The following is a 15,265-nucleotide window of genomic DNA, read 5'->3' on the forward strand; positions in this document are numbered from 1 at the left end:
ATGACCTGAGCTGAAGGCAGCCGCTAAACCAACTGAGCCACCCAGGCATCCCGGGAATTTGGATTTTAATTGCAGTGAGAAAGCAGTTTTAAAAGTGGTATATGGCTTGATGTGATTTATACTTTGAAAAGATCTTTCTGGGATAAAGAATACAAGGAGGGAGCCCATTAATCAGGCTGCTGTAGTAGATCAGCCAGAGGTGATAATGGTCTGTGCTAGGTTAGAATGGATATAAAGCATAGTAGACAGATTTGGGATAAGTTTTGGAGGTAAGACTTGTAAAGGTTTTGGTTATGAGAGTTTAGGGGAAGTGAGTAATTGATGAGAACTGAATTTTTGGAAAATGCAAAGATACAAAGTTCTTAGATAAGGAGATAGTACCCCTAAAATGTAAAATCATCTTAATTTAATTTTCAGATGTACAGTAATTTCAATTAGAATTACCAAGAGTTTTTAAAAATTTGATAAAATGGTCTTAAAATTAGTATGGAAGAATGTTTAAGAATAGCCAAAAGAATTCAGAAGGAGAACACTAATGAAGGGGACCTACTTTACCACTATAAAACTGCTTACTCAAGTATATGCCTTTGGCATAGGAATAGACAAATAGATTTGTGGAACAGAATAGGAGGCCCAGAAGTAGATCCTAGTGTAAATGAAATTTTAATATATGAAAAAAATAAAATACTTCATTTCAGTGATAAAACAATGACTTGATAAGTGGTGCTGTCACAACTGTATATTTTTTATTTTTTATTTTATTTTTTTCACTGTATTTTTTTAAAATTTAATTTTGTGTTTTTTAAATTCAATTAATTAACATGTAGTGTATTATTAGTTTCATAGGTAGAGTTCAGTGAACAACTGTATATTTCTTGAAGAAAATAATGTTGGATCCTTAGGACACTAAATGCAAAAATAAATTCTACTTAAATGAAAAATCAAGATTTTAGGAGAAAGTTTAAGAGTATGTATCTGTACTGTGGTTTGGGGAAACTTTTTTACCATGATAGGAAACCTAGAAGCTATATAGCAAAAGCATATTTAACTATATATACATTAATGTATTTTATATGATAACGGTCAAAATAAAAACAGGTTGGGAAAAATACCATTGTTCTAGTGCATGTATCAGATTTAAAGGATTATTAACTGTAATGTAAATTGATATGCAATGTATACAAATAGAAAAATTGGCAAAAGATTCAATAGGCAGTTCAGCAAAGAGCAAGTCTGAATGGTTAGTAAACATGAAAATTGTGTAATCTCTTAACACTGAGGAAATTCAAATTGAATAATTATTAGATAATTATATCTCACACACTCCATTGGCATTTTTTTTTTTTTTTAAGATTTTTAAGATTTATTTATTTGACAGAGCAGGAGAACACAGGCAGGGGGAGTGGCAGAGGGAGAGGGAGAAGCAGGCTCCCCACAGGGAACCTGATGCGAGCAGGGACCCCGATGCGGGCCAATCATAGGACCCTGGGATCATGACGTGAGCCAAAGGCAGTCGCTTAACCAACTGAGCCACCCAGCACCTTCCATTGGCATTTTTTTTAAGTGGTAATACTTAATGTTGGAAAGTGTTATGTGTACACTCATGTTACTGGTGAAAAGAGGAATTTTTTAGTGATTTTGGAAAATCTTATTAGAATTCAAATATATCACATATTTTTTTATTTATTTACTTATTTTTAAAGATTTATTTATTAGAGTGCAAGCGAGCGTGGGGGTGGGGAGAAGCAGAGAGGGAGAGAGAAACCCAAGCAGACTCAGCGCTAAGCACAGACCCCAACATGAGACTTGATCCCATGACCCTTAGACCTCGACCTGAGCTGGAACCAAGAGATGGATGCTTAACTGATTGTGCCACTCAGGCACCCCTCTATCACACATTTTTAAATCCAGCAAACACATCTTGGGAAAATAGTTCATATAAATAAGCACCAGTAATTAGGAAATATATATAAAGATGAAACAGCATTGCTTAAAGTGGCAAAAATTGGGAACAGAATGTGAATGTCCTTGGGTAGGGAGATTACTAGTAGCCATCCAGATCATAGACTATAATTTAAGCATTTAAAAGAATGTTAGGAAAATAAATAAATATGTTAGATCTGTACTAATTGACTTAGAGGAACTTTGTTAGTATATTGTTAAGGGAGAAGAATAATACACAGATGTGTATAATACACAATTTTGGTAAGAGAATGACATAAAACAAAATCCTTCCTGCATTTATACAGAAAATAGAAATATATAGGAATACATTTGTATATGGTTATTAGAGTATAGAAAAAGGCATGAAAGTTTATAGACGATTGTTAACATTGAGGCAGTAGAAGAAGCAAGGTAAGAAAATAATATTTTAAAAATGTGTACAGAGTAAAAGCACTATGTATGATGTTCCATTTAACTAAAATATATATATGACTTTATATGCAATAAAGAAATGAATGGAAAGATTGTCACCAATGTGTTAATAGTTATTTCAGGGTGGTGAGATTTCAGGTCATTCCTTATAATTTTCGTTGTTTAAACGTTTTACAATGATCATAGTAGGAAAAAAAAATCTATATTATGAGGGGAACAAAGAAAATTAAAGCTGATGGCAGTAATTTCTCCCCCTTTGTTTTGCAGTTATGCTATATTGACTCCCAAACTGATGGTGGAATCCCTTCTTACTGTTTTGCTTTAATGGTGATGTTTTTTCTACAACAAAGAAAACCCCCTCTTCTTCCTTGCTTACTTGGAAGTTGGGTAAGCACGAATTTGTGACATATGTGCATGTATATATGTAGTTTGCTCTTACAGAGTGCTCTGTTCAAACATTTTAAGCTGGAATTCTGGTTTGTTTGTTTGTCCACCTTTTTGTTTTTGTTTTTTTTTTTAATAATTTTTCCACTACCAATTTGGAATGCCTTTTTATATAGATTGAAGGCTTTGACCCAAAAAGAATGGATGACTTTCAGCTGAAGGGCATAGTAGAAGAGAAGTTTGTGAAGTGGGAATATAATTCAAGTAGTGCAACTGAGAAAAACTCAATTGCTGAGGAAAACAAAGCTAAGGCAGACCAACCAAAAGATGATACCAAGAAGACAGAAACAGACAACCAAAGTAATGCCATGAAGGAAAAACATGGCAAAGTAAGCTTTTTTTTGTTTTTGTTTTTGGCTTTTCTATCTGTAGAATTTGTGATGCCTTCGATTGAAGCTCTTTAATAGATTGACTGACTTTGCATAAGCCTCTTGGCCTCATTTTCCTCATCTGTGAAGTGAGGGGTTGATCTGGTTTAGTTTTTCAGTGCTTATGATTCCCTAATGGATTTATACCTCCTTTTGGAAAATGTATATTGTTTGAATCATGTCATGGTAATTCTTTGTATCTTTTTCATTTAGACAAGGAAAATTTCCTTCAGGAGTTGGGCTGTGATCAAAACTTTAACATATGGAAATTATGTTGCCAGATTGGTGGAAAAATAAAGGCTCTTTCCTCCATTAGGGGGTGGCTTGCTTATTTAATCATTCAACATTCTTTTATTAAGGACCTGCTATGTGCCAGACATTATTTTGAGGGCTAGGGGACCAAAGATGAATATTCATGGATTGTGTACTCCAGAAGTATGTAGTCTTCTGAAATAGACAGATATATTATTATAGAAATGAAAGCATTACTGAAGTGATTGCTCTAGCTATATTGAATTATATGTAGTTCCCTGAACAGTTGTTCTTAGTCCCTTTAACTCTCCCACTTTCCTAGACTTCTTTCTCCTCTCCTCTCAAACCACCAATACTCAGCTAATGATTTTGCTTATTACTTCACTGAGAAAACTGAAGAAGTCAAAAGAGAACTTCTACCACCACCTGCTGCTGTCTGCACTCACATAGTCTGCCTTCATGCCTGCTTTTGTAAAGGAACTTCCCATGTTGCTATCTAATTTTCTCCACTTGTGTATTTACTCCCATCCCTTCTTGTTTATTCTAGAACACTGCTCCAGCAATTCTTCTTTATCCTTCCTAAGTTAGCAATTTTTCATTCAGTAAGCAAACATGCTTTTATTTCTCCCATTTTAAATAAAAATATGGACATCATTTCCCTTCCCAGCTATTCCTTTGCATCCTTTTGCAATAAAACTTCTTGAAAGAATTGTCCATATTCACTATTTCTGATACCTGTTTCCTCTTAACTCAGTGTAGTCAGGCTTTGACCCTCATCAACCTACCAAAACTTGTACATCAATATCATTATCTTCCATATTGCTAAATCCAATTGTCACTTTTCAATTTTTATATTTTTGATGTATCAGCAATATTTGCCAGTGGATTATTTTCTTCTCTGAAAAATTTCTTAACTTGACTTTCAGGATAGCACACCCATGGCTGATTATTTCTTCTCAATCTCCTTCCCTGGTTTCTCCTTTCCTCTTTAGTCTCTTAATGTTGGCATGCTCCAGAGCTCAATCGCTGATCCCCTCCCCTTTCTTCTGTATCTACACTCCCTTGGTGATCTTATCCAGTTGTATGGGTTTTACATACCATCTGTATGATGCTCCCAAATTTAAATCTTCGGCCATACCACACTCCTGAATTCTATAGTTGTATCCAGCTGCCTATTTAATGTCTCTACTTAGATGTCTAATAGAGATCTTAAACTTAACATGGCTAAATCTGGACTTCTGGTCTTCCTCTTTCTCCACATGGCAGTGTTCACATCTAAGTTGATGGCACTTCATCCTTTCAGTTGCTCAGTCAGAAGCCTTGGAATCATCCTTTACTTCCCTCTTTTATACCCTGTATCAAATCTGTCAGGAAATCCTGTCATTTCTATTTCAAAATATATTTGACCACTTCTCACCACCTGCACCGTTAACATGCAGGTCCGAGCTAGCCACCATCATCTTTGGCTTGGATTACTACCATAGCCTCATAATGAGTTTCCCTATATCTACCATTTTTCTTTATACAGTTGACCCTTGAATAACATGGACTGTGCAGGTCCACTTACGTGAATTTTTTTTCAATATAGCATATTACTGTAAATATTTTTCTCTTATAATTTTCTTAACATTTTCTTTTCTCTAGCTTACTTTATTGTGAGAATACAGTACATAATAAATATATAAAATATGTATTAGTAGACTATGTTATCAGTAAGCCTTTTGGTCAACAGCATGCTGTTAGTGGTTAAGTTTTGAGGGAGTCAAAAGTTATATGCAGATTTTGACCTCATAGGGGTTGGTGTGTCCCTAACCCCTATGTTGTTCAAGAGTCAACTATAGTCTGTTCTCAGCACAACAATCAAAATGGTTCTTCAAAAACTTAAGTCATATCATGTCCTTCCTCTTCTCCACACTCAGAATGCTTCAGTTGCTCCTCATTTAATTTAGAATAAAAGCTGAGGAGTTCTTACTGACTAGCCCTTTGTTTTTCTCTTCTCTTCTTACCCTTTCTCTACTACACTAGCTTTCTTGATTTTCTTTTTAAAGCTAGTCACACTTCTATTTATTGTGTTTGCTCTATCTGTTCCTATTCCTAGAACACTTTTCCCTCTTCTTCAAATCATACCTTTTTAACAAGACCTATCCTGACCACGCTATTTAACAATGAAACCATGTCATACTCCCATACTCCCATTCTTCTACTCAAAAAATTTTTTTTATTTCCACAGTACTTTGCTTTTTCTAACTTGCTATGTAATTTACTTGTTTTTTGTTATTTTCTTCCCCTGGAAAGTAAGATCCACTAAGGCAAGATCTTGAGGTTTTTTTCACGGATATATCCTAAGTGCCTGGCACATAGTAGGCACTCAATAAATAGTTGTAGAATTGAATGAGTGGATGACTGTTTCGTGTCTTTATCTTAGTGGTCACTTTTAGCCAGTCTTTAGCTAATTCCTTTAGAATACAGGTATTACCTCTTCTGTTAAAACCCTCCTAATTTAGAGGCCCATTTTAGCACATAGTGTTTACTGTAATTGTTAAATTGTTTCTTCCTCTCCTAATACTATGTGAAGGTAGGACCTTAGCTTATTTGAGTGGCAGTATGGTAGGTACAGTGATTAGCAACATAAATTCAGTAGCCAGGTGGTCCTGAGTCAAATCCTTGCCCTGTAGTATCTACTTCATAGAGTTGTTAGAATTAATAGTTACTATATGTGGAACACTTAAAAAGAGTGAATGATGCATAGTGACCATTATGTTTAAGCGTGTGTGCTCATTATTTTTTTTATATCCCCAGCACAGTGCCAGGGACATAGTAGGTTCTAAATAAATGTTCGCTGAATGAAGGAATTAGCTTTTGAAAGCCCAGGGCATTTACTTAGATTTTTAAAGTAATTACTACAATAAGGAACTGTAGTAATTGTTGTGTAGTGGGTTGCAACCTTGGCTGCACATGAGAATCACTTAGGGGGTTTTAAAAATCCCATTGCCCGGTCCATTGCCCAGGTCAGTTAAATCGAATCTTGGGAAAGGTATGAGAGTAGGAATGGTATGGAGCCTCAGGTATTAGTGTATTCTAATGCTCCCAATGTGATCTGATGTGCAGCCAAGGTTGAGAATCACTGGTTTAGTGGGAAGAACAAAAAATTCTAGGAGTCAGTAAACTAGGACTGTGTTTCCAGCTGTGTCACAAACTGCTTCTTGGCAAGTTACTTCTTTATGCCTCAGTTTTTGTAAAGGTAATCTCTAAGGTCTTTTTAAACTGAAAATTCAATGATTCTGTAGTTTTGTGGAACTTAAAAGTATTTTTTCTTTTCCAGTCTCCTTTAACATTGGGAACACCAAATCAGGTATCCCTGGGACAGTTGTGGTTAGAGCTGCTAAAATTTTACACACTGGATTTTGCTTTGGAAGAATATGTCATATGTGTACGGATACAAGATATTTTAACAAGAGAAAACAAAAACTGGCCTAAAAGGCGAATAGCCATTGAAGGTGAGGTGATGATATTTCATTTGGAGAATATGTTTTTGTGTGCCACTCATCATTTGTTTCTAATACAGTGTTAATAAATTATATCCCTTGGCTTTGCAGCACTATATATGCCACTAGGTTGTCATTATATATGTCAGGTAAATTCTTTATCAAGTCCATGATAGTTTTATAGAATTAATACTAATTTTAAAGTTTCAAATCTATAAATATATTGGTTAGGGTTATTAGCTTATTACATGCCTTTATTTTTATTTCTTAATTCTTTTGAAAAATTTCAAAAATATAGAAAAACAGAAAAGCTATTCAAAACAATCTTAGAGTATTCCTGTAAGTTTCTGTCACAAAATTATGTTAAAATAGAATTTGAAAATCCAGTTTTTCCATTGTCTTTTCTAAAGTACCTCATCTCTATGGAATGTGTAACTCACCAGAGTATATATAGAGAATATAATCAGTGGTGTTGTAATAGCATTGTATGGTGACAGATGGTAGCTACACTTGTGGTGAGCATAGCATAACTGCAGAGTTGTTGAATCACTATGTTGTACACCTAAAACTATAATGTAACATTGTATGTCAGCTATACTTCAAAAACATTTAAAAAAAGAGTACCTCAGTTGTTAAATGTGGCTAAGCTAAAGAGAAAAAAGATTGATTTGAGAAAAAGAAAAAAAATTGATGTTGACAAAAAAGTTTTTTTTTTTTTTTTAAGATTTTATTTATTTATTTGAGAGAGAGAATGAGAGACAGCACGAGAAGGAAGAGGGCAGAGGGAGAAGCAGACTCCCTGCTGAGCAGGGAACCCGATGTGGGACTTGATCCCGGGACTCTAGGATCATGACCTGAGCCGAAGGCAGTCGCTTAACGAACTGAGCCACCCAGGCGCCTGACAAAAAAGTTTTACATCAAATCCTGAGACTATTAAGATCTTTAGAATGCAAATTAATAGAATGGTTTCTAGAAAATTTAAATCATGCAGCATTTCACTCACTTTTTATAGATAAGGAATTGAATTTCTGTCCATCATTTTAGTCTGTTTAGACAATACATTCTTTTGTTGCCTGTCCTCTGTTGGCCTTCTCTAGATCCACAGATATTCTTATACACTCAAGCATGTACTTATATCTTGTACACTTACATAAAGTAAATAAATGAGCTCTAAAGCTTGTAGCTATCATAATTTGTCTTCTTGTCTTTTTTTTTTTCTTCTTCTAGAAGGAGAGGAAAAGCTTTTGGGTTTAGAGAACAGCCTGTGGACTTAGATAACAGCAAAAACTAACAGATGCCCAAACGTTAACAATCTGAAGCTTGCATGTTAATCCTTTTACTTAGTGATCTTCAGTAGTGGAGAAAATGTGTATTGTCTTTTGGATGTCATCCATTTGTTCCTTTTTCCTGGGGCGTATTTGTATTTAAGGCTTATAAAATCCAAAAACTCAATACGCATTTTCGAGGTCTTTTATATTTTCTTAATAACGAGGATGTAGTTGATATAAGCCTTTTCAGCATACCCACTTTAGACTGGACCAAAATTTAAATTTCAGTTTGATTTTTACTTTCTTAGATCTCTTTTTTCCTACTTTTTTATTTCTCCTTAAATTTTCTGATTTCACTGAAGTTAAATGTTAAAATCATATTTTTTAACTTGAAGTTTTGAGAGTTTTAGTTATATTTTATTTGCTTAAATTGCAAGGAGTATGTACCTAAGAATATTGTGACAAGAGATGAAAATTATGAATGGGTCCTAGAGGTTTGAAAAATTCATCTAATGACAGTATAGGAAGGCATAACGGTATGCCTTTATCTACCAATTTTATCATTGAAATTTTGTAATTACTGAGTTGGTTTCTTCGGCCAACCTCTCATTAATTATCCTGATTATTATTCTTTTCTCTCTTTTCCCCTTAACATTTTTATTTTATGACAGAAACAAAGATGTTGCTATTGTAGTTCCCCTACTCAGTTTATAGGAATTCCCACTTAGACCTTAGGTTAGGAAAGCTTTGGGAAAATGTACTCTGCTGACAGTATAGCAGTTCAGATCTTTTGGGTAAACTTGGAATTGTAATTTGTTAGTAGATACTTAGCAATTGACCATTTCCTTTTTTCCTAGATCCATTTTCAGTCAAGAGGAATGTTGCACGGAGCTTAAACAGCCAGCTTGTTTATGAATATGTTGTGGAGAGATTCAGGGCAGCTTATCGGTATTTTGCCTGTCCTCAGAGGAAGGGTGGAAATAAATCTACAGTGGATTCTATGAAAAAAGAGAAGGGGAAAATAAGCAATAAGAAACCAGTGAAGTCTGACAATATGGCATCCAATTGTTGCATTCTACTTGGAGAAAGCACAGAAAAAATAAATGCAGAAAGAGGTCAGCCTGATAAATATGATGAAATGGAATGTACATCACAGAGATGTATTACTGAAGATGACAGTTTGTTGGTAAATGAACTAGATTTGGCTGAACTCGAACAGGAATCTTCCTGTCTTTCTACCAGTGAAGACAGTGAATTAGAGCCAAAATCAAATAAGAAACAAGATGATTTAGCACCTTCAGAAACTTGTTTAAAAAAGAAACTCAGCCAATGTAATTGCATTGATTATAAATCCCCTGACCCAGATGAATCTGTTGGTACAGACTGCAGGTCAAATATAGAAACAGAAAGTTCACATCAGATTGTGAGCACTGACACATCTGCTACCTCTTGCAACTGCAAAGCTACAGAAGATGCTTCTGACCTTAATGATGATGATAACCACCCCACCCAGGAATTATATTATGTGTTTGATAAGTTTATTTTAACCTCTGGCAAGGTAGGATACATTTTGTAAACAATCTTTAAGATTTTATGGGTTTTTTAAATGACTATTTAGAGTTTTTAGATTCAGAAATGTAAAAATAGCTTCTGTGATGGTAGACTTTTATATTTTGGTATATATTTTCACTTTTTCTTTTTACGTTTTTTCCTGTACTTGTCTTTAAAGAGTGTATATAAAACCTCAAAAGGTTTCAGCACTCTATTACTAGTTGGTTTATTTCACTTTCTCATATAAAGGATTCATCATATATTTTATGAAAATCAGTTTGGCAAAGGCAGCAAATATTTTAAACTTTATGTTTATTTTTTCTTTTACAAAGAAGAATACAAGGTTTGTAAATTCTAATAGTATTCTACTTTAAAGTTTTGTTTGTTTTTTTGACATGGGGTGAGTGAATATAAATTTAATAAAGATAGATGAGCAGAAACTGAGATCAGGAACCAAAAATATGAAGAATCCAGATTCTGTCTCTGCCGTTGAGCTTTTCTTTGGATATTGGCATATCCTTTATAAATTAATGGAGTCTTAACTTTTCTACTTTTAAAGTGGGATAGTCTAAACTTTAACTTGATAAATTATGGAAAATAAAATACCCCAGTAACAGAAAATAAGCAGTAACTACTTTGTTAATAAAGAAAGTTCTAACTAAGTCACATTGCTTCAAATGCAGTGTACATAATTGATATATCAGCACCCAAGATAAAAAAAAGATTATATAGATCATGTGTAAACCAAGTAGAATATTTTTTTAAAAACCTAGAAAGTTACCCAGTTTTATTATTTTATCAATAATTAGTTATTGACAAGCTTTAAAATTTTTAACCTAATTAGTAATCTGTGTTTCTTCATTCTTTGTAAGGATACATCTATTGCCCTTTTTTTTTGGGGGGGGGTTGCAGTATTTAGGACATATGGACTGTTGAAAGGATGAATTAAATGGCAGGTTTTTAGAAAAGCCTCATAATTATATAACTGCAGTGTACATTTTTTGTTTTCTGCACTTGTTCCCCCTAGAAATTCCTTTTCTAGAATTTAAATATGTCATTTAAAAAAAAGTTTTGAAAAGCTAATGAAAATTCCAGTGGTATTGTTAATTAGCTCATAGCACAGCATTCCCACAAGTAGAGGTTTCTGTATATAATTTACATCAGAGTTCATGGCTAGGTAAATGTTCAAGCTAATCCTGGAGGAAGAGGCTCTCTGGGATCTAGGCATTTTATAATAAAGAAAAGAATGATGCTCTTCCTTCACCGTATGTTTTTTTCAGCTAGTTGGGATACATTTTTACTGTTTTAACTACCTGGCTGGTCGTCCATTGGAATACATTTTAAATGGTGGTATAGGGTTTGCAATTAACTTTGTGGCTATTGCATAAGAGTTATTCCTTGTATAAAGTGAAGTTATTTTTTGAGTTCAGCCCTACAGTTGGTTTCTTGAGTACCATGTTAATGTAATAAATTGAACCAACTAGCCAAGTGAGGGTTTTATAATTGATTGGCTATGAAGATAGAAGATGTTTGGAGTGAAATGAAAGGTGCCACTTGAAATTTCTTTATAATCTTTATAATCTACTTTGTTAAAGATCTCAGTAGGTTAAATTAATGCACATATTTCATCTAGGGAGTTGACTGAAATGTTTGCATTAACCCATACATATTGCATCTTCTAGGATTTCCTGTATTGCACATCTCTGGGTAAATCTGATCTTGATAATATCATTTTAGTGGGGAGGAAGAGTTAATTGGTTAACTTAAAATACGGTTTTTACATTTAACACTGTATTTAATTAATACTTTTTTATTTTTTTTTTAAACCTCCTGGAAGCACAGGTTATCAGAATTGATACGTAAAAGAGTCTTTTTGGACCTGCTTTCTAAGTGATGATGAGTCCCTCAATAGTTTATTAGATTATTAGATTATTTTTTTACCTTTGTATAGCCACCAACGATAGTATGCAGCATCTGCAAAAAAGATGGCCATTCAAAAAATGATTGTCCAGAGGACTTCAGGAAAATTGATCTAAAACCTCTACCACCAATGACAAATCGATTTCGGGAAATACTTGATTTAGTATGTAAAAGATGTTTTGGTAAGTCTTTTATTACTAGAGCTATTCTGAGTAGATTCTTTCCTAGGTTTTAAATATTTATTTTCTTATTTGAAAACAGTTTGCTTACAGCTTGTTTTGGTAGAGGTTTTTTTTAATAGTTTAGAGACCCAACAACAGACACTAAATGCCTACTAAATGCACAGCACTGTGGTAAATGCCAACGGGAATACAGGGTCCATATTATGTGTTGCTTTTAAAGAGCTTAGACTCTGGATCTGTGCTGTTTAATATGGTAGCCATTATTTAAATTTAATTAAAATAAAATTAAAAACTAAGTTCCTCATTTTTACACATCTCAAGTACTGAGTAGTTACATGTGGCTGCTGAATTGGACAGTCCAGATAGAAAACATTTTCATCATTGCAATGCTCTTGCACAGTTCTTCTCTAGACGGGTATATGATATGTGTGAAATTTTCCATAATTGGAAGCAGAATATATTATATGCTGTAGTAGTGGTAAACAAAATGAAGTGCAAACACAATTTTAACTGGGGTGGATCAGAGGAATTGGAATTAATGATGAGGCATTTGAGATGGACCTTGAACTGCTTTTTCAGATCTAGGAGATTATGCACAAAAGTATAGGGTGTATAATTTCTTTGGGAGAAGAATTGCCTTGGATTTGGTAGAATAAAAGAAAGATAATAGAGGGAGATAAGGCTATAATATTTTGGGAAGAGTCTTACATACCTTTATTCAACATTTATGGTGTACCTGGGGTAAACCTTCACTCAGCAAACATTTTTTTTAAATAACTTTCTGGGTTCCAGATAAAATAAAATTTCTGATGTCATAACATTTAGTTCCCCATCGTAATACTTCCCCCCCTAGACTTCCCTATCCCTATCCCAGTCTCTTGCCAGGCAACCAGTTAATTGCTTTTAGTCACTATAAGTTAGTTTGCATTTTCTAGAGTTCTATATAAATAGAATTATATAGAATGTACTCTTTTTTTCTGAGGTGGGGTTCTGGCTTCTTTCATTTAGCATAATTATTTTGAGATCCATCCATGTTGTGATGTGTGTAAATGTTTCATTCGTTTTTATTGCTGAGCTGTGTTTCATTATATGGATGTGCCACAATTTGTTTACCATTCACCTGTTGACTTGTTTCCAAATTTTGGTTGTTACAAATAAATTTGCTCTGTACATTTGTATGTGGGTCTGGGTATGGATATATGCTTTAATTTCTCTTGGGTCATACCTAGGAGTCGAATAGCTGGATTGTGGCACATTTTCTCTCCCAGCAGCTTTATTAAGATATAATACATTACATTTGTTTTTATTTATTCATTCATTTATATGAACTCATGGATATTTTATACTTTGGGTTATGATCCAATACTACTTTGTTGCTCATATTGTTCCAGATTTGGCTATTGGGAACTCTTTCAGTTGGTTCCTTTGACTCTTTAATATACCCCCATCAGTGTGTGGGTTTTTTTTGTTTATTTGTTCATTTTTTTTTTAGCACTTCCTTACTTTCTGGCACCACAAGATGCTCCAGGCTCATCATGTATATTTTCCACCCCCGTCCTAGAATTAGAAATTTCTCTGAAGAGCCCTGGTTCCTTTTATTGGAGAATGGTATTAGAAACCAGGATCTGGAAGCTAGGGTACTTATTATTATTGGGTGGTGTTGCTTTTAGGCCCTCTCTGAGCGAGAAAATTATGTATATATACTAACTTAGTTATATGTTCATATCTGTAAAAATTTCTATATGTGACCATCTTAAATTAAACATGACTTTGTACTGATGGCTCCAACTTGAATGTATTACCATATGGCTCATTCAAGACTCTTCTTTCTGCTTATCTGTAAATTTCCCACTCCCAACAATGAGAAACCTGGCTCTCATCATCTGCTACCCATTTATTTAATTGTCCCATTTAAGTACACATGTATAACATTATCGGAACTATTATCTAATACCCCTGTGGGAAATAACTTTATCAATTAGAGTACAGTACTTATGTGTATTCCTTTTGCCCTTAGTCTTACAAACTCCACTCATTTTCAGAGTTATTTAGGTTATTACCTTTTCCCTCACTCCCATGAGTAAAGTTGTCTTACATGTCTTACACATGATTCTTTTGTTACAGCCTGCATTCCATCCTAAGATTCCCCAACCTCCTAGATGATTTTTTAAAATTTGCATACTGTAAAGTTGACTCTTTGTGGTGCACAGTTCTGTGAATTTTGACAAGTGCATTTTGTTATGTATTACCATTATAGTATGATACAGAATAGTTTCACCTCTTTAATAATAATAATAAAAAATCACCTGTAATTCAGCTACAGGTGTACCTTGGAGATATTGTGGGTTGGGTTCCAGACCACCACAATAAAGTGAGTGTTGCAATAAAGGGAGTCAGATGAATTTTTTTGTTTCCCAGTGCATATAAAAGTTATGTTTACACTATACTGACATCTATTAAGTGTGCAGTAGTATTATATCTAAAGAAAAACAATATACCTTAATTAAAAAATACCTTATTGCTAAAAAATGTTAACCATCATCTGAGCTTTTAGTGAATTGTAATCTTTTTGCTTGTAGAGGGTCTTTCCTCAGTATTGATGACTGCTGACTGATCGGGGTGGCTATGGCAATTTCTTAAGATAACAATGACGTTTGCCACATTGATTGACTCTTCCTGTCATGAATGATTTCTGTAGCATGTGATGCTGTTAGATAGCTATTTTATCCGCAGTAAAACTTCTTTGAAAATTAGAGTCAGTTTTGGGGTGCCTGGGTGGCTCAGTCATTAAGCATCTGCCTTCGGCTCAGATCATGATCCCAGGGTCCTGGGATTGAGCCCTACATCGGGCTCCCTGCTCCGTGGGAAGCCTGCTTCTCCCTTTCCCACTCCCCCTGCTTGTGTTCCCTCTCTCACTGTGTCTCTCTCTGTCAAATAAATAAAATCTTAAAAAAAACCCAAAAAACAAAAGAACAAAATTGGAGTCAGTTTTATCAACTATGTTTATCAACTTTATCAACTAAGTTTATGTAATATTCTAAATCCTTTGTTGTCATTTCAACAATCTTCATGGTATCTTCAGGAGTAGAGTTTATCTCAAGAAACCACTTTCTGTGATCATTCATTAAAAGCAGCCCCTCATCCGTTCAAGTTATATCATGAGATTACGGTAATTCAGTCACATCTTCAGGCTCCATTTTTTATTCTGGTTCTCTTGCTGTCTGCACCACATCTGTAGTTACTTCCTCCATTGAAGTCTTGAACCCCTCAGAGTCATCCGTGAGGGTTGGAATCGACTTCTTCTAAACTCCTCCTGTTTATGTTGCTATTTTGACTTCTTCCCATGAATCACAGATGTTCTTAATGGCATCTAGAATGGTGACTCCTTTTCCAAAAGATTTTCAGTTTCCTTTGCACAG

At 34.3% G+C, this 15,265-nt stretch overlaps 1 protein-coding gene across 10 annotated transcripts in view; it reads left to right on the plus strand.

Moving 5' to 3' along the window:
- Positions 1-15,265, plus strand: part of TUT4 (terminal uridylyl transferase 4) — a 125,683-nt gene that overhangs the window by 75,560 nt on the left and 34,858 nt on the right. For all 10 annotated transcript variants that reach the window (XR_004681673.1, XM_035018548.1, XM_035018543.1 and 7 more), the window contains exons 10-14: positions 2,644-2,763; positions 2,937-3,149; positions 6,763-6,937; positions 9,051-9,751; positions 11,696-11,846. Coding sequence is in view for 9 of the 10 variants with exons in the window: in XM_035018548.1 (XP_034874439.1) it covers positions 2,644-2,763; positions 2,937-3,149; positions 6,763-6,937; positions 9,051-9,751; positions 11,696-11,846 (1,360 nt within the window). In the remaining variant the exon portion in view is untranslated. The remainder of the gene's footprint in view (positions 1-2,643; positions 2,764-2,936; positions 3,150-6,762; positions 6,938-9,050; positions 9,752-11,695; positions 11,847-15,265) is intronic.

The sequence above is a fragment of the Mirounga leonina genome, unplaced genomic scaffold (assembly GCF_011800145.1).
Source record: "Mirounga leonina isolate KUSES-001 unplaced genomic scaffold, KU_Mleo_1.0 Mir_173, whole genome shotgun sequence".
NCBI classification, from domain to species: domain Eukaryota; kingdom Metazoa; phylum Chordata; class Mammalia; order Carnivora; family Phocidae; genus Mirounga; species Mirounga leonina.